Genomic DNA, 18884 nt, shown 5'->3' with positions numbered 1-18884 from the left:
AGAAAGAAAGAAAGAAAGAAAGAAAGGAAAGAAGAAGAAGAAGAAGAAGAAGAAGAAGAAGAAGAAGAAGAAGAAGAAGAAGAAGAAGAAAACACTTCTACATTCCGACACTGCCTTCAACCTCAAATGACAGTAAAAGGTTCATTCAGACCCCAGGACCACACTGAGGCATTAATTAGGCTGATGAAATCCATGGAAATGTATGGATTCAGCATAATCAAGTTTCCACCGCAGACTACCGTTTAGGAATATGTGAGCAGCTGGGAGAATAGAAAGTACTGTTAGAGTTAAGTCATGCATGTAATTGAGTATATTTAACATAACCATTTTAATGACCAGTGATTAAAAGTGCATCTTACTTAAATGGTATATCCTCTGCAATTTGTTCGTATCAAGTCGATAATGTTCTCAGAAGGAAAAGGGGGATACAAATTTCTAAACAAGGTTTTTTTTTTTCAGTTTGGAAGAAAAGGGCAAGAAAATGAACTGAGAAGGGAATAAAAGGCCTCTTGCATGCAAAGAGCTTCACCGATGTGCTCTAAATTAGCCGCTGTTTTGGGCAGTCTGTACTTAGTTCAAACAAAGTAGTAGGAAGATATAAGCACATAATACGTGAATGTTTCCCTTTAAGTCCCTTTTTCGGATGAAGGCTTTAAGGTGTTCATCTGTGTGTGCATGTGTGTGCTGTCACTCCAGCTCCCACGCAGGCCAAAATTCTGATTTGAAGAGATTTCCCTAGGGATCTGGGAAGTTCACCCTTGCAATCTTCCAGGCTGTAGGGTTGGCTGATGTGAGTGGAACCTGCCCCTGGGAAGAAGAGTCTACAGAAACAGAAGCACCCGGATATGACTGACCATAAGCAAACATGGCCCAGAAATCGTAAGGGGGGGGGCTGAACTGTTTCAACCACTAAAGGGGCCTGGACTCTCAGTCCACACGCTTAGAGGCAGAGTAGGCTCTGTCCCATTCACAGACACCAGGCCTATAAATGCCGGCTTTGTGGGACCGTGCACAAGCCAGCCTGGCTACTTTTGTTATATGTGCTCAGCTTTTGTGCTCAAAAAACAAAACCCACCAATGACTGTGCCCCAGGAAAGAATCGAAAGGCAGAGGAGGCTCTAGACCTGCGTGCACGAAGGGCACACACCCGTCCAGGCCCCATTAAAAGCGGGAGTTTGGGAGAGCTGTCCAGCTCCCAAAGTTGCTCCACAGAGCTCCTTTTTCCTCTTGTCTCTCCCACCCCCATTCCCACAGAGAGACAATCCATTCTCCTGTTGAAAAGGAAGGTTGCAGAGGGGCACATTGCTGTGGATGTCTGGGAGTTGGGCTGACACTTTTACTAGCTCAAGAGGAGGCTAAGGGAAGTGTGCAAACACGAGAAAGGAGGCTGGTGTGCATATTTGGGTTACATCGACCACAATAAAGGAAGTTTTTAGGGGAAAATCATTTGGAGTCTTTCCACCTCCAGGTAATGTGTGTGTCTCTTTTGGCTTGGAGGGATAGGTCCGGGGACGTGAGGGCTCTGAGGCACACTCTTGTCCTCAATGTGCAGTCTATAAACGTGGCCGAAGAGTAGTGCCAGGGCAGGCAGAGCAGAAGAATCTGAGCCTTGAAAGCATCTTTTCCTTCTGGCTATGGTGGCACTTAGATGATAATGTGGGCAGTCAAGCTGGGAGATTTATATCTTTTGGAAAGTAGGGCAAGCCAGATGGTAATAGCGTCATTAACACACAAACTTGGGATGTGGGAGTCAAGCTTGAAATCAGGGAAGAGCTCAAGAGAACAAAGGGGGCTGCTGTGAAGAGCCCCCCTCCTCTGCTGGCCAGAGCTAAGAGCCCCTTGGTACTGGGGTCTGCTCCTGTCCAGAACTGGATAATAAACAGCAACTTTCCTGATCTCCCGTTGTGACTTAGTACAGAGAAAACTTTTCCAACAGGCAAATTCAAAAGTCATTCGTGGGTAAGCCTTCATACTCTGAAGTGGCAGGAGAGGGCCTTTAATTCAAATGTGTGCCCCCCAACCCAGTATGATAAGCCCTGCAATGTTGACACTTTATGAAATCAAAGTTCTGCTTAGTGTATGTTTCAGACAAAAGTTCGCTTCCCTCCCCTTATGTAAACACTGTATGCAAACAAGACAAGTCCAAAAGTACCTCCTTTTATTTTATTTTTTTCATTTTGGTGCAAAGGTGTTGGGGGTCACAGTGGCAAACTGAGTTTTACTTTGTAAGACTTTGATGGTCAAGTCAAGCTTTTTCTGAATAGATAAGGTTTGGAAAGAACAAAGACGATACCAGGACAGTATAAAAATGGTACTAGTAATAATGAATTTATTCTAACTACCTCCACAGACGCTTGTGAACAGCGAGTGCAGTTGTAACTAACAAGACAGAAATTAGTAATTGTGTCATTTTATTAATGCAACGTGTGTGTACACATATATACACAATGCATTATTAAAAAGAAGAGCAACGTTCTTGACACAATGAATGCGCCACACACAGCTTCCAGAAGACAGCAAGCAAAGGTGACGGGTATCAAGCGTCGACTTGCTTGAGTGATTCCTGTTAGTAACTAAAAGATGACGAGGTATAAACTAAAATCGAACATTTTCCCTTTTTCCTTAAAAGCAAAACAGAAAACAGCACACACACACACACACACACACACACACACACACACACACACACACACACCGCCCCAGCTTAAAAAATACCCTCAAACTGAAGCTCTTTAAAGACCTTGAGGACTTATGCTCAAGGCATTATTCAGAAAAATACTGAGCGGGGCCGTTCGTCACAGGCAATTGTTAAAGCCTTTCAAAGAGCCGATCAAACGCGGCCAGAGTAATCTACATTGGAGTCCGGATGGTGGAGTTACAGCGTACACCTGCGGGGTGTTTGCTGTCCTTGCCCCTCGCAGAGCTACAAATCTTGATTACAGCTCCCTGCCTAAGTTTCTCCCCAGTTTGGAAACAAGAGTTTCTGGGGACAGTTCGCTTTGACCAGAGAGCTATTTGGACGCTCCAGTCAGAGCGGAGTGAAGCCATCAGGGTGGGGAGGGACAGGGGCGGCGAACAACAGAAAAGGTCTGTTTCTCGAATCGATTTCCTGAAACAGAACCTCCACCCAAATGCAGACAACCCTGTTAGAAGCCCCGATATGTCGCTTTGAATTCCCGCGTCTCCAAAACTACTTCACTGTCTTTGCCACAACTTTTTTTTGCCGACCCAGTGTATGGATAGCAAGCTCGTTTCTTCGCTTTCTTTCCTTCACTCCCGCAGGTGCCTACATTAGGACCAGTCCCACCCTCGGCCAGCACTCTTCTTTCCTTGTGCAAAACTACATCTTTCTCCCACCCCACCCCCCCGCCCCATGGTCGGTACCTAGTATGAAACTTTCACTTTTGATTCATTTGTTTGAGATTATCCTTATCCCCCCCCCCCCACACACACACACACTGCTTTTCTGGGTTGGCTAGGTTCCCCACTGCCTTCACTCTGAGGGGCAAAAAATGTGAAGTTGTGAGAAAAGAAGGTGAGTGAGGGTCGGACGGTTGGAAGCGGGAGGGACCTCAGCGTCTGTCTGCACTCAGCTAGCAAGTCCGCACACCGTCTGCAATCGGTGTGTGACCCATTTGGGGGTGGGGTGGGGACTAACCGGCTGCCCGCGATGCCAAGATCAACACTCGGAGCGAATGTTATCAATAGACCAATTTTCTGCTCTTACTCGGGCCTTTTTTTTGTTTGTTTGTTTCATTCCTAAGTGGAAGTGTCTGAGCTGCGCAAGACGCAACTGTACGGAGGCATCCGGAAAGAGAGGGCGCTAGAAGCGGGAGACGCAAATATGGAAATTAACTCATTAGGAAGGGGTGTGGTTAGCGCGAAGCCCCCTCCTCCATCCCTTCCTTTCTCCCTTGCTGCCACCGTCCTGGCTTGCTAAATATGAGATTACAAACAAACAAATAAAGCAGAAGCTGACTACGCAGCCCCAGATCAAACACGCTCCAGATAATTCTCTCCACTCAGCGCCGCGGCCAGCTCTGCCACGCAGCGCCCGCCCCTGTCGCCACTGGTGGCTGCGGCGCTCCCTGCGCCATCTCAGGCCGCCTGGTACCGCACCGGGGCCGCAGCCACCTTTCGAAGGCGCAGCACGTGGTCCCCACACCCGGCAGGGTGCACGTTTTAAACCCTAAGGCGCCAGCTTCAGCTTCTGTGGCGCCCTTCCGAGGGCGTCTGCTGACCTCGTGGTTCCTCTGCAAAGGCCGTGGGTGCTGGTGTGCTCTGGGGGAGAAAACAAGCAAGCTAGGAAGGAATGTCCCTGAGTCTCTGGCCTGGGGACGTTTTCTGCGGAGCCGTACTCCCAGCGCGAGATTGCGGTGTGCCAGGGCTCGGGTGAGACAAAATTGGCACCAAGGCGGAGGCAGGCTTAGCGTCAGAGCCCAAGGTTGAGATGATAACAAAAGACAAGGTTCTCAAGAATGAAGACTAGGGGCATGGACCGCCTGGAGTGCAAAATTCTGTGTTTAAATAAAATCGCGTGTGTGGGGGGAGCAATTAAAACGAAACAAAGTGCAAAACTCATCACTCTTTAGGGTGACACGCCTGCACGCACTCACACGTCTCAGGCAGTCCTGTATCTAGGTCCTCAAAGCCAGGCTCAGTGTAAGGCCTGAGGCAAAATGGTACTTCTAACGGCTGTCCTTCCGGCGACCGGCCTCCCCGCCCCTGACGCTCCCGCAGCTGCGGGCCCCTTGGAGGAAGGCTGCGCAGTCCCCAGCCTCCTGCTGCCTGCAGGCCACCGCGCCTCAATGCGGGCATTGTCCGCCGCGGGTGGGGAGGCCAGCAAACCGACACACAAGAATAGCAATGTGCCCGACTCCTCTTAAGACAAAGTTTCCAAACGCACTTCTTGTGCTGGAAAAATTACTTTTTTTTTTTTAAAGTGCAAGTGCGTGTTTCTGTGGGCAAAGACTCGTTTTTGAAAATCCTCGATTTCCTCGCAATTCCTCAACAATTTTCACTTCTTTTGGGTTTTCAGAAAGGGAGGGAGTGGGCAGGGAAGTGACAGGCACATCGTGCGAAGGGGGCCAAAAACGTTCACACGGCTGGCCGCGGACGGTTTTAAAATACAGGCAGTTGTCACCCGGGTCGGGGACGCGGAGACAGCTGCTGGGTCGGTGCGCCGAGTGGGAGGAGGGCCCGGGGCGCGTGTGCTGGGAAGCATTTCGCACCTCCTGTTTATCTTAGAAAGGCGCCGAGGGGTGGGTGAGGAGCGAATTCTTCCTTCTCCCGACAGGCAGTATAAGTTGACTAAAATGGAGAGGCGGGCACATACAAAAACAAAACCTTTGCTGGCTCCGAGTGTCTCTCCCCTGACCCAAATTCCAAAGGCTGGGGGCTTGCCACTTAGAAGACATTCGGAAGTCTGAAGACCCCAGCATCGGCGGTCTCCCTACCAAGGCAGAAGCAGCGGTGGATGCCGTTCGAATGGGGCCTTTGAGGACAAGGGTGATGAGGCTCTTATTCTAGCAGCGGGGATGCCTTCCTTCCAAGTGTGGTCTTTCTCTGGGTACTCTCAGCTCTTCCAGGTATTTGTGAGATAATGGGTTCAGGTCTCTTGCCAGACTGTCTGGGGCAAGTCTATTCCAAGACCCTGCAAAAACCGACTCCTTTTAAAGAAATCACACCAAAACAAAATAAGACCCCAACCAACTAACCAACCAGACAAACAAAACAAAACGAGGCCCCTGCTCTCCAGGTCCCACAGCCAAATTGACCGTAAGGGCGCCCAAAGGGTTGTGGCTGTTTGCAAGTCTTGTTAATTTGGTAAGCTGACTGGACGCCTTAATGATAAATCCCCAATGTAAAGAGCCCGATACAAGCTCTAATTGCTGCTGGGAACTTCAGGTGGTTGCTAGGTTCTGTGGACCACCGCCACCCCAGAATGCCTCCAACAGTGTTTGGACAGTGGGCAGAGGGGTAGGGTGGAGTTTCTACAACTAGCGGTGCCCACATCTGCTGGGACTTCCATATCGAAGCTGTTCGTTTACCGGAGCCAACTTATGAAACCTCCACAATTAGATCTTCATTGTCCTTCCCCCATAATACTGTCTAGAAAGAAAAGGTCTTCTCGGTCGGGGCCAATCCAACGAAGCGTTTGACGTTATTAAATAATAAAGCGATTGTGATTTACATTGTTGTTGAGAAAAAAGGCCAATTATCCACTGTTATGTTGCCATAAAGATCATATTAACTCGAATTAGTAATCAAACAATATGCGAGCGCTTAAAAAGTACAGCAGAAGTGGGTGACAGCTACCGCGACGTCTTCACTTTCACCAGCAAACCCACCCGCATCGTCAGCCTGAGCAAAAGAGGCCGACACACCAGGCCCGAAGGAGGGAAGAGAGCCGCGAGGTGGTGATTAACCGTGTCCAGTGTTAATTATTCTCAATTAATCCCAAACAGTGAAAACCTTTCCTGGTTCTATGAAAGTTCCCGCGTTGGGAATGCTCTGGGGATTGCACCTCTTTGGGAGGGAAGAGGCGCCTTGAGTACCTGCAGGCTGAGCAAAGGGACTGGGATGCAGGTGCGTTCGATGATGTTGGGCGTGGTGCGCGCGCGCAGGAGGTTCGCTGCCTTCCCCACAACCCCAGCTGCAACCCGAGGCAGACGCCAGACGTGGGTAAGGCCCACAGCATCCTTCCACCCCACCCCACCCCCCGTGAATCGTGCGTCTTCTCTACTCAAATCCCTCGCGCGCGCGCCCTCTGTTATTAGGTTTATAACTCGTTGCCCACTTAAATCTGTGCAGCCAACCAAGGAAATCTAAATAGGTTTGAGTCGCCCCTTGGGTACCGAATGGAGGCTTTAATAAGAAAGATTAATTGTGGGTGTGTACCGGCCGGAAGATACGTTAGCGCTTAAGCTGCGACCGCTGTGGATGGGGGAGCCAGAACCTTCTTCTGGGTCTAGACTTTAAGTAGGCGCCATAGGCATACCCACTGTGAGGCCACGGGCAGTGGGCTTTGTCGCGCCCTCAGACATCTCTCCCTGTGATTCGGGGTTTTAAAGAATTTGGCCTTTACTATCATTGCTTTTCAGAACCACCCGGTGCACTCTGGCTCCTCCTCTTACTCATGCAGAGGTGAGCAAGGGGTCCTGCCAGGTTACCCCCGCCCCCCCCCCCCGCAAGTGTTTAAGTGAACCATAAACAGGCTTTGCTTGGGGAGGGCCGTTGGAAGGTTGATGTTTTTCTTGGCTAGAGGAGTGCGCTTTAACTGTAAGTAAACTGGGAGTAATATTTCTCAGCACAAATGGGAACCATCTATTAGCTGTGCCACCTCGGTGACACCCTCATATCGCGGGCCGGGGTGGTGCTGCGGGAAGTATCTTACCTCCCCTTAAATGTCCAGATCCAAAACTAAAACCTGGCAAAGCGACGGGGCAGGGTGTGTGAAGAAGGGCCTGACTGCGAAGTTCCCAGCAGCCTCTCACTCTTAAATAATCCCATTGCAAACTTGCTGCACCCAGGGCCGCGTTTACACCAGTGCGAGATGAACTCTTCTAACGTCTGCTCCTTGCCAGCAAGGGCGGCTAAAGGGTGGTCGCATTTTCTGTCCAGAGTTTCTAAACAGTTGCCGCCTTTCCTGACCCCCTTCTCTTTCTCCCCACCCCTCTCCCCAGTAAAACCAATTCAAAAGGGGACAGGACAGCGATCAGCGAGATTAACGTGCCTTCATTTGTAGGATTAGCCCTCTCATACTGCATAATAAAATACTAGAGGTCCTTTTACATTTAAACAAATACACGGAATTCATGCCTTCTCTCCTTTCCTGTTTGATCTCACAGGACGTGCAAGACCCGGGCTTGGAACCTAAGTAGTCTCAGAAAAACTTTTAACTTAGAGTTTTCAGATCCCAGCACATCTGGCCCTTCTGAGCATTGATATTGGGAGAGAGCAGAGGGATCCGCTCACTTTTTAATATCTACAGCTATAGATTTGAGTTTGGAACTCACGATTAAAAGTCTGTTTGTTCCTCCCAGGGCTCATGGATTTCAATGCTGGCCATAGGAACCACAAAATGTTCATTAAAGGAACCTATGCAAGGCTACTGTATGGCCACTTTGTTGGTTCAGAACTATGGATGGGGAAAGTATGTAAGTGGGAGCCGATGTCACGCTGGCCACCAGTGTGTGGTCTATTGTGGGAAACGCTGCTTTTTGACTGAACAGAGGGTCCCCTCCCCCTTTCCCAGCTCTACTGCACCTGCAGTGGATGAGGGAGTCCCTGCCATTCAGCCCATCGCAGATTGTTCAAACAGAAGACATCTCTGACAGCACTCAATTCATTACATTTCTTCCTGCTTTTCAAACCAACACACACACACAAAATGAGTATTGCCAGCCAGTGACAGCCAAAAAAAAAAAATCTTAAAATACTTTATATGCAGCTAATTTAGAAGCTCACACAACTAACCATGAAATATTTTGTGTCCTTAACTTGGAAAGCTTCCTGGGGCTGGATGGGGGATGGGAGGATTACCTGATTTTTTTTTTCCTATTGAAACTTATCTCCATAGTTTATAGGGAAATAGTAAGTTTGTAAAATGACATTACTCACAGAGCAGGGAGAACTTTCTATGGGGATCAAAGCTGAACCATGCAAGAGAAAAGAGGTCCTGATTAATCTTAGCAGAAGGGCCCACTTGATATATATTCACAATTTATGCTGGGGAACCAGCAAGCTAAAAGAGGTGGGGTACCCAAGTACCAGGAGCAGGCTCCTGAGGAGGAGAGGGAAGCCCTGGGGGCCTGAGGTGTGAGCTAAACATTTAAATCAGTCTCCTGACAAGCAAGCCTCAGCTCCATATGTTCAGGTTTGTTTTGCCATCCTTGGATCCTAAAATGTTTTGCACTCTTTCGCAAAGCTGATGAGAGGGTGTTGAGAAAACCAAGGAGAAAGTGCTAGCCTAGTTGACCAGAAGTTGGAGTAAACAAACTCCTGAGGAGCCTAGATTTTAAGTAGACCTTCCCTGGAGGAGGGAGGAAAAAGAGGGGACTTTGAAAAGATAGGCTTGCTTCTGCCTGACTGGACTGTCATGTTATGCAAGAACCCAGATTGGAGCTGTTGGCCGATTCTTGCTGAATCATTAGTCTTGTGAGATCCTGGGCCAATATCAGAATATAAAGCCCAGTTTCTGGACCCATTGCACTGGAAGGGAATTAAAAATATATATATAACTGATTTAAGGGGGTTGAAAAGAAAGCCTGGGCAGTACATCCCAAGGAACACCAACGGGCTTCCACCAGCAGCTTTGTCCGTCTTAGACACACCAAACGGCTTCATCTGTAACTTGCCCAGCCAATGTCTGTAATCAGTGCTTAACTCTAACATGGTATCATTCCTATTCTGAGATGGGTCTGATGTTGCTCTAATTTAAGGTTGTACAGATCCTCAGGACTGGAAGGCATGGAGAACATGGACTTGGCAAGCCAATGGTAAGCCAGGAGCAATTGTCCTAACCACCGTGGCATCAGAGCCAGGTCCAAAGCTGTTGCTGGGACTCAGGAAGGCAGAAACAGAAACTCGTGGCACGTCTAGAAAGGCCTCTGGCCTAATTTGATGGCCTAAAGACTAAAAAAACCCACAGCTGACCAACTCATTCTGACCTCAGAATGAACTAGTAAGATGACTCCACCTTTGGAAGTACACATAAAGGAAAAAGAATCCCGCTGTAATGTATGTGAGCAGGGACATTTGAATGCTGGGGAGACCAGGGTCCTCTAAAACTGGACCTTTAGGTAGTGTGATGGAGGTCAGCTTTACTGCTGGTCAAAAACTCTCTGGTCCACATAGATCTCCCCGAGTTGCTGCAAACCCTGACATCACAAGGTTTCCTTCTGGCCTGGCTGCCAGTGATTAAGAATGTTGGGGAAGAAGTCATGGCTCTTTATAATACAGTCACTATTTTACTGCCCTCTGGGAGTGGGGGCAACCCAAGTCTCAAGTGCCAATAGTTTTCTCTTCAGGGAGACACAGTGGTGACAGAGTTTTCAAGTGACTTTCCAGGCTAACCCTAAGCCAGAAGGGGGTAGAAAAGAGGCCGCTGGAAGAGTGGCCCCCAAGCTTAACGTCACTGCCTAGAACCAGCAAGACAAACTTGGCACAGCACCCCTTGTCTCTCACCTTGTTCTGAGAGACAGAGAGGAAATCTCTGGCTTGAATCAAGGCAGTGGATGTTGGGGGCGTGGGAGTGGATTTGCACGACGACCTTCTCTACTTCACACTTGAGGAAGCGCAGGGCTGACTCAGCATCCCCACCTGCATCTTGCATCCTTCCACCCTTCCCCCAATCCAACCAGACCAGAAGACTCGCAAAACTTCCCACACTTCTGCCAGCTCTTCCCCTTTGACCCTGGGTGGGAAGGACCCGGTGGGGCTTGGCCACAGGCAAAGGACTAGGGTGAGATGTCCGGAAGACAAGACCTGTTCCGACAACTTGTGAATTGGAAGGTCTGGAGCCTGTAGCCATCTCTGGGGCCAGGAGGTCAACAAACAGAGGGTTCAGGCTCCCGCGCAGGAGGATGCAGGGGACTCTGTAGCAGCGACACAGTGTACAGCTGGGCGCAGGGCTGCGGGAGGGCAGAGAGACTGGGAACCCCTGAGCATTTTATTGGGGTGGGGTCTCTGGAGATGGGGGGGGGCGTCTGGCCGCGGTGATGTCAGAAGCTGACCAACCCAGGTCAGCCACGGGTTAGGTTTGCCCCAGCCCAAGCCCAAGGCTCTAGGTCTGGGCCCTCAGTCCCTTCCTCCCAGGCGACCTGCAGGAGGCTGGGGAGCTCTCAAGTCAATCCTGCCGAACCTGGGCCTAGAGAGGCAAAGGTGCTTCAAAGCGCCCAAATCTTTATACCTCCGTGCTCACTTGACTGGGTATAGAACTCAGATAGGGTCATGAAACGAATGTCCCTCCGAACTTTGGATCACCTGAGCTGCCTTCCAACTAGGAAAACTACCTCTAGCCTGAACGCTGGCCCAGCAGCCGCAAGTAAGTCTCTGTGTCCCTCAGATGAGAAAGATTTACCGCTTGCTTCTGGAGAGAAACTGAGAGCAGTGCCCAGGAAGTCAGAACTACTCCCATTCTACCAAAATATAAAATACAATTCATCCGGAACCGCACACAGAAAGAGGGCTCTGACTCAAGAAATCCCAGCTTACCTGAGTACTCCCGTCTCCCCAAGAGAAGTCTCTTTAGTCAAAACAAGAAAGTCCAGTCGGCCATTATTTTCTAAAGGCCACAGAAGGAAAACATCCTCGCGGAGAATAACAACACTAAAGCTGGCTAGCATCCCTAGAAGAGAGGAGGCTCTCAGCTGGTGTCACGGGCACATTTCCGGTAAAGTTTTTAATAGAAAATAACTATGAAAGATGTCAACGTAATCCTGCAGTTCGAGCCATCTTCCCTGTCTTTGGAAAGCTCTGTTGAGCTTATTTTAAATTTCCAGAGGCCGTGTACAGGCCTTTGGACATTATCCAGACTCTCACAGTAAAGGACAGAGTTTCTCCAGTCTTTAAGGAATCCATCTCTTAGACAGAGTCCCTAGGGAGAGGCAGTCAGACATCTTTCAAGTCAGGTCAAAAAAGGAAGCAAAGAGTATGAAGCCAACTCCCAAACCCAGGCCCAGGTGGACCCTGAACGAGGAAAAGCAGCAGAAAATAAACAAAAACAAAGCAAAAAACTCCACCGAGATGCAAATTGTTTTAAAGTAATGGTGGTGTGTGTGTGTGTGGGGGGGTATGGGAGAATTAGAAACTGGGGTCTTGACTAATGGGGTTCCACGCAAAAGAAATTCCAGGAAGAAACAAATATGAAGGCCTGCTTTTCAAAACTTTTTGAAAGCAAGAAATGGGGGAAGGGAGTTTCAGAGAGGAAGTGCTCTCAATCACAACATAAAATAAATAGATAAAGAGAATAATAAGAGATGCCAACTAGTAGTGATCAAGCCACAGCCAGTCCACAGTCAGACCTCAGTCTCAGAGCAGTTGAAAAGTAAAACCTCGTGCACACAAAGGCCCGATTTAATTTCGCTCTGGTAATGGCTCTAAATGAAGACCCCATCACCCAACAGTTTAGTAGGGGTTCTTGCCCCCCCCCCAGCCCTGATCAACTCCTTTCAATGTGAGAAAACTGGCGGCTCAAACCCAGTCAATGGAGCATCTACTACAAAAGTTCTGAGAAGCTGAATGAATTGGGCTGTAATTACTGCCCCCCCAGCTTATCTCTTGTTCATTCAATTTATATTATTGTGGAGGAATCTTACTCTCAAAATCATTCGATTACCAGATTACCATTTACCTAAGGTCATGGGGGAACCTGTGACAAGGCAGAAATGCATACCCCCCCCCAGTGTTAAAACCAACAGGAGAAGAAGGGACTCCTGGCACCCCTATTTACTCTGCCATTATTAGAACTCAGAACACTCCGCCTGGTGCCTTCCATTTCAAACCTTTCCTTTTGTTGCCAAACAAGAGTATGTTCCCTACCTAAGCTCAAGCTTGGCAGGGCCTGAGAGATCCTGTGACTTCGTTATTTGGACAAGGCAGAGGTTGTATAAAACACCATCCAGTTCCTCCCCAACATCACAGACTCTAAAAGATCTTGCCAGACATGGTGAAGAAAGTCATGTAAATTATTATGGAGTTTTTCCTTTTGAACTAAAAATAGTCCCTGAAACGGGATTTAAAAAAAAATGCAATTCTTTCCCTTAAACCAGGAAAATGTTTCAGGAAAAAAGTCAGCCTTGGAGTGCCAGGGTTCCCCACACCTTTCCAACTGAGATGCTGCTGATGGGTAGTCTCAGGAGGTTTTCCCACTGCAAGAATGTGTCGCTTCCAGAAATAAGTACAGCTATTACATCCAAATCTACTAGCAGTCTAAATAATTAATTGAAGCATTGCTCTTTGACCTTGAAAAGTCCAGTAGGGACACATTTATAGTAATAATACCTCCGAATGAGCCCTTGTCAAATATTCATTTAGTGGTTAATGTGAGCCATTTTCCCCTGGGATAGTCTGTGATACCAGCTTTCCGGCATTGGCAAAGGAACCTTGTTAATCTACTCCCGCTCAGCAAAATATTTTAACACTCTTTAAGATATGGAGGGGGCGGGGGTAGGAGAAAAAAAATGTAGCAAGAACAGATTATATGCTCATCCTGTTACACATTTCTAGTCTGTGTATAAAGTCAAAGCAATATTTAAATTCACCCTCTTGACTGGAAATTAACTCTCTCTGACCAGCACAATATCCCTAGAAATGATGTGAACAGCCAGTAACAGAAGCAAGTCATCCCTGCCTGGGCAGATTCATGTCTTATCCCTTTTCTTAAAAATGAAATTATTCTTAAAAATGATTTGCTCATAAATATTAACCTAGGTATGAAATTATACATCTTGGGAACTGTTTTACTCAATAAAATGGATAATGCAAAAGAAAAGGAGTCTTTTTCTTCAGCTGCAGTTTATCAAAAGCTTCTATACTTGGAAACAAAACACGGTGACCTCTACCTTTAAACTATTTGGTTTGGAGATATGGGGTTTCTCCCCCCCCTTTCTTGAAGAGTGATAATCATTTAAATGTTTTTAACTCTCAAAAGTGCTCTTCTGTTTTGCGAAATATTTGAACCTGAGCATCTCCCCACAATGTTTGGCTTGGGTCAGATTCACTGAGCCTTTTTCTCGTTCCTTTAAACTGGGAGATAGAGTCGGGTAATTTATTGTAAACTGTATATATATATATGTATATGTATATATATCCCTAAAATATATTTATTTTCAAATATATACATTCTATACTGTCCATTGGCTTGAATTCCGAGAATATCTTCTCCTGTCCCCCAGCACGAGAGTTTGGTTCTTTATTCAAAGTTTCTTTTATTCCTATGTGTGAGCAAGAACTGTCGAACGTGCTCATCACCACGTGAATAATCCTATATGCATCACAATGGCTGGCCAGGCCCAGAGAAATTCTTTCAGAGTCTCTGCATTAATTAGAGGAGAAAATGCCTAGCTTGGATTGGAAACCGAATAAATGTCCCTTCCCCATACGACATAACCGTAAAAACGAAAATAAAGAAAACTACCCACTGTACACCTGAAATGTAGCGATCGAGAAGAAATATAAACACAGAAAACGACACCTTCACAGTCCTCCACAGAACATCAGCAGCTCCTCAAGAAAGAAAAGACTTTCTTGCAAAAGAGGCAACAGAGGCCTAGGGGCTGACAGAACCGGCTAAGGCCGGTATTCGGCTGCAGGGCAGAAAGCGCCGCAGGATTCTAACTTTAGCAGAGGTGCCTCGAGCCAACTCTCTAGAAACAGAAGCAATGCTAAACTCCTAAGGACGCTCGATTGCTGGTTCTTGGTGCCTTTGAAAGGATGAGCGGAAATGGGGGCAGGGAGGGGAGAGCCCGCCAGCGGCCTCGGATGCGCCGCCAGAACCTGCTGGTAAGCCTAAAGACCACGGCGGTTCCCAACTTTTCCGCTCCAGCCGAGGACATGGCCAGCCTCTCTTTACTTTTCCTGGGGCGAAAGAAAACAGCAAATCCAATCTCGTTTCCCCTCCCTCTCTCCTCCCCGTCTCTCTATTACTGTAGTAAAACAGTTAACAGATCAAAAGCACAATCATGTCCAAATGTGATCAGAGCGCACAAAGCGAAATATCTACCTCGGAGTCGAGAGCTTTCTTCTGTAATATGTCTGTTGCCTGGCTTCTCTTTTGCGTGTAGCCAGCTGCAGAGATTATCCGATTTGGGACTAGTCTTGGACCCGCGCTGCCAAATTAAGAAGTGGAATCCGGAGTGGGGGGTGGGGAGGGAGGAGAAAGGGGGAAATAAAATAAAAAGTCCATGATAAGTAAGGGAATTTTGCAAGGCGGTCTTTGCTTTTCCCTCGCCCCAAACAGGAAAACGTAGAGGAGAAAGTTTATGAACTCGGGAAACAAAGACAGAAAACCACTTGTTTCCTCACACAATAGCAGGGATGGAGCCACCCAAGCACCTACCCGGCAGAACACTCCGCGTCTACTTTGTAATTATTCCGATACAAGAAGCATCATTTTCCCCTATAAACCACATTTCAAAGGGCTATTGTGTTGTAAAGAAAATGAAAACAAACCCAGCCAACCTGGCTCTGATTTGGCTCAATACCCCATCTGCTAAGCTACACGAAAATTTTAGAATCGACTCCTTCTGGCAACAAGTGGTACAAGCTAGCTTAAGCCCACAGCGCGCTTATTCACGCTGCTTCGGAAAGGAGGGGGTGGACTTACAATATATGCCTCTCGTTTCTATTTTAGAAATGACAGCGCATTTCAGTTTCCCATTATTAATCAGCCAGCCATCTTTTCCTTCTGCAGTTAATGCTAACAGACATTGCTGGGAACGTCAAGCCTGGGGGCTCAGCATGGTATTCTCATTCCCCAAGAAGTTATGTCTAAGCATTGCTAGCCAAAGAAATAAAAGACTCAGGCATAATTTCAGTGTCCATATTTCAAAAATTTATTTATCTCAAACTGTGCATAATGGAGTAAAAACTTAAGTTGAAAATGTAGCTGTTATAAGGATGGTATTAGTTCAAATATATACATGGATTCTCGGCAGCCTGATTCCAATAACAGAGCCGAATCTTTTAAAGTACAACTACGGAAAATAAAAGGGGAAAAAAACCTTAAAATATCACAATTTACAGAAATATTACAAACCATAAGAAAATATTCCAAACACAGTAATTCCATATTCTTTTATCTGAACAAAATGGAAAGGTGGGATTGAACAAAAGCTTTTATAAATTAACAACGATATCAACCTGCATGGACATTTTTTTGCCTTTAACAGTAAGTTAAAAATTTAGTACAATCTAGAATTTTGCCCTTTTAAACAAGACCAAGAAGATAGTCTTGCCAGTACTTGTTCTGAAGTTTTCCTTTTGTACAATTTTAAAACTAAAATGTTCAAATCAGAATAAATTTCTTTCTTCCTTGTTTGTAACGGTCCTAATTTTACGCTGCAGAATCAAAACCCAGCAACAACCCTTTCCTCGAAAAATATTGGCAAATTCTCAGCTTATAAACAATGGACATTTGATTGCCATGTTTATCTTGATAAATACTGTACAAAAGTTGCTTGCAAATATTAAAACTTTTTTTTTTCGTCGCTCGGAGTCTAGCTCTAAATATTACTGGTAAAGACTTTTGCAAACTCCTTGCGAAGCGCCTAACGTACCACTAGAACTTTAAAAAAAAAAAAGTTTTGCGTAGTTTCTTTCTCCAGATCTATACATGGTCCGATTCCCCACCCTCCCCGCCGCCCTCAGGTTTTCTCTGTACAAAAATAGTCCCCCAAAAAGAAGTCCCAAGATCTCTCATAAAAGTTTTCTAGTCGGCATCACGGGTTTTGCGTTAATTTGGATGGGATTGGTGGTCTTTTACCAGCAGCTGTCAATTTGCTGCGGGCAATGAGATTTTTTTTTCCTTTGAGCATATTAGATTTTTCTTACTCTCCTCTTTTGCACCCCTCCCAATTCCCTTGTTTCTCTTTGAAAATCTCTCTCCCCCTTCTCAGTTCGCGGTCCGGCCCTCACATGTGCGACAGGGGCAGTGTGCCGTTAATGGCCGTGCCGGGCACCGGGCCGCTCTGGTAATGCTGGGCCATGTGCAGTCTACTGGGAGCAGCGGGCTCCGGCACCTCGGCGCCGGGGAGGTACATGCTGATCATGTCCCGGAGGTCCCCGGCCTGGCAGGGCGCCCTGGAGTGGGAGGAAGAGGTAACCACGGGGGGGCTGGAGCTGGCCTCGGACTTGACCACCGAGCCCATGGAACCCAGCGCCATGCCGGGGGTGCCCTGCTGCGAGTAGGACATGCTGTAGGTGGGCGAGCCGTTCATGTAGGTCTGCGAGCTGGTCATGGAGTTGTACTGCAGGGCGCTAACGTCGTAGCGGTGCATGGGCTGCATCTGCGCCGCGCCGTGCGCGTTGAGGCCCGGGTGCTGCGGGTAGCCCAGCTGCTCCTGCATCATGCTGTAGCTGCCGTTGCTCCAGCCGTTCATGTGAGCGTAGCTGTCCATGCGCTGGTTCACACCCGCACCCAGGCCGGCGCCCACCCCAACCCCGCTCGCCATGCTGTTCCCGCCCGGGGCCAGCAGCCCTCCGGGAAGCGTGTACTTATCCTTCTTCATGAGCGTCTTGGTTTTCCGCCGCGGCCGGTATTTATAATCCGGGTGCTCCTTCATGTGCAGAGCGCGCAGCCGCTTGGCCTCGTCGATGAACGGCCGTTTCTCGGTCTCCGACAAAAGTTTCCACTCGGCGCCCAGGCGCTTGCTGATCTCCGAGTTGTGCATCTTGGGGTTCTCCTGGGCCATCTTACGCCGCTGCCCCCGGGACCATACCATGAAGGCGTTCATGGGCCTCTTGACGCGGTCCGGGCTGTTCTTCTGGTTGCCGCCGGTCGCTGCAGCCGTGGTGTTGCCTCCTCCGCCGCCGCCCCCCGAAGCTTGCTGCGGGCCCGGCGGCTTCAGCTCCGTCTCCATCATGTTATACATGCAGGCGCTGGGCGCGGGCGCGGCCCGCCGGCGGCCGCCGACCCTCGGCCCGGCCGGGACTGCGGGGGCCGCGCACGGGGGCCGGGCTGCAGGGGCCGCGGGCGGGGGCGTCGGCGTGCACGGCCCTGCGCGGAGATCAGGCGGAGAATAGTTGGGGGGAAGCGGAGCTCGAGACGGGCGAAGTGCAATTGGGATGAAAAAACAGGCGCTCTCCTCCTCGGGCCGCCGCGATTGTTGTGATTAGTTTTTGGAAAGGCTTAAGCCTCGGGCTCCAAACTTCTCTCCTTTCTTTCTCTCTCCTCTTCTTTCTCCCAGCCCTGGTCTTAAAGAGGCAGCAAAGTACTTTTCCCTTTTTGCAAACACTCTCTTCTCTGCCTTGACAACTCCTGATACTTTTTTGAACAAGTTAATAGACAACCATCCATGTGATGGGGGCTGTCAGGGAATAAATGGGTTTCCGGCGGCCAATCAGCGAGCGCCGGCTCCTGCGCCCGAGCCCAGCCTCGCCAGAGGGTTTTGCATGAAAGGGGGCGGGGCCTGCCGCGCCGCCGAGCCGAGCCCAGCAGAGCGCTGTGCCCGGAGCGGCGCGGGGGAGGCGGGCCCGCAGCCTGCAGCCGGCCGCGGGGGAACCTTTGTATCTCCCTTCCTCAGCAACAGGTCACGGCGCACGCCTGTTCGAAGGAAGTGGGTAAACAGCACCAAGACGACAGCTCCTTCCCCCCCTTGCTACGGAATATTGGCTCCCTCTTGGGTACATAAGGGAGGATGGGACGCGGGGAGCTGGAGCCAGGGTGGGGCAGGGCCCATGGGTGGTTCAGGGCGACCGTCCAACTAGTATTTCAGGAAGCTGGCAGGGCCGGAGGTGGTGTGCCATTGTTCCTCCGCTCATCCGCGGCACTACTCTCGGTTCCAGCCCCTCTTCCTACCTTGGTGCCAACACCCACTCAGCCCCTCTTCTTACAGTATAGACAAGAAGTTAGACCCAAGCCTCGGGCCTCAGCGCCCTCCTGGCTTCCACGTTATCTGCTCGGCTCCCAGACAGTTCTCTGCCCATGTGGCCCACTGCAGAGCAGAGCTAGGGCCAGGCCTTGTTCTCAGCCTTCTCCTAGCCTGGCTCAGGTGTGGCTTAAGGAACCGCAGCACGTGTCCTCTATCCTAACTCCCTCCTCCACTAGTCTGTCCCATCCAGAGGGTGCAGAGGCAAAGATTGAACTCTCCTCCCACTCTCCTTCTAACTCCCATCCCCGACACAAGAGGATTTTCAGTGGTGGCAGTTTCAGATGAGAGCCT

The 18884-nt window shown here is 48.9% G+C and overlaps 1 protein-coding gene and 1 long non-coding RNA gene across 3 annotated transcripts in view; both read right to left on the bottom strand.

The window, feature by feature from the left end:
• LOC130866118 (uncharacterized) overlaps window positions 1–18884 on the bottom strand; it is a 47635-nt gene that overhangs the window by 17941 nt on the left and 10810 nt on the right. Inside the window, exon 2 of one of the 2 annotated variants that reach the window (XR_009056298.1) lies at window positions 14726–14831. The exons of the other annotated variant lie outside the window; for it this stretch is intronic. This is a non-coding gene — a long non-coding RNA (uncharacterized LOC130866118). The remainder of the gene's footprint in view (window positions 1–14725; window positions 14832–18884) is intronic. 2 annotated transcript variants of the gene reach the window in all.
• Sox2 (SRY-box transcription factor 2) lies at window positions 15549–17999 on the bottom strand. Its single transcript, XM_057757392.1, has one exon. It carries the CDS (start codon window positions 17592–17594, stop codon window positions 16635–16637), a length of 960 nt encoding a protein of 319 aa, XP_057613375.1. The 5' UTR covers window positions 17595–17999; the 3' UTR covers window positions 15549–16634.

This window comes from Chionomys nivalis, chromosome 24, assembly GCF_950005125.1.
Source record: "Chionomys nivalis chromosome 24, mChiNiv1.1, whole genome shotgun sequence".
Classification (NCBI taxonomy): Eukaryota; Metazoa; Chordata; class Mammalia; order Rodentia; family Cricetidae; genus Chionomys; species Chionomys nivalis.
Note: the sequence above shows the minus strand (reverse complement) of the source record. Positions and strands in the feature narration are given on the sequence as shown.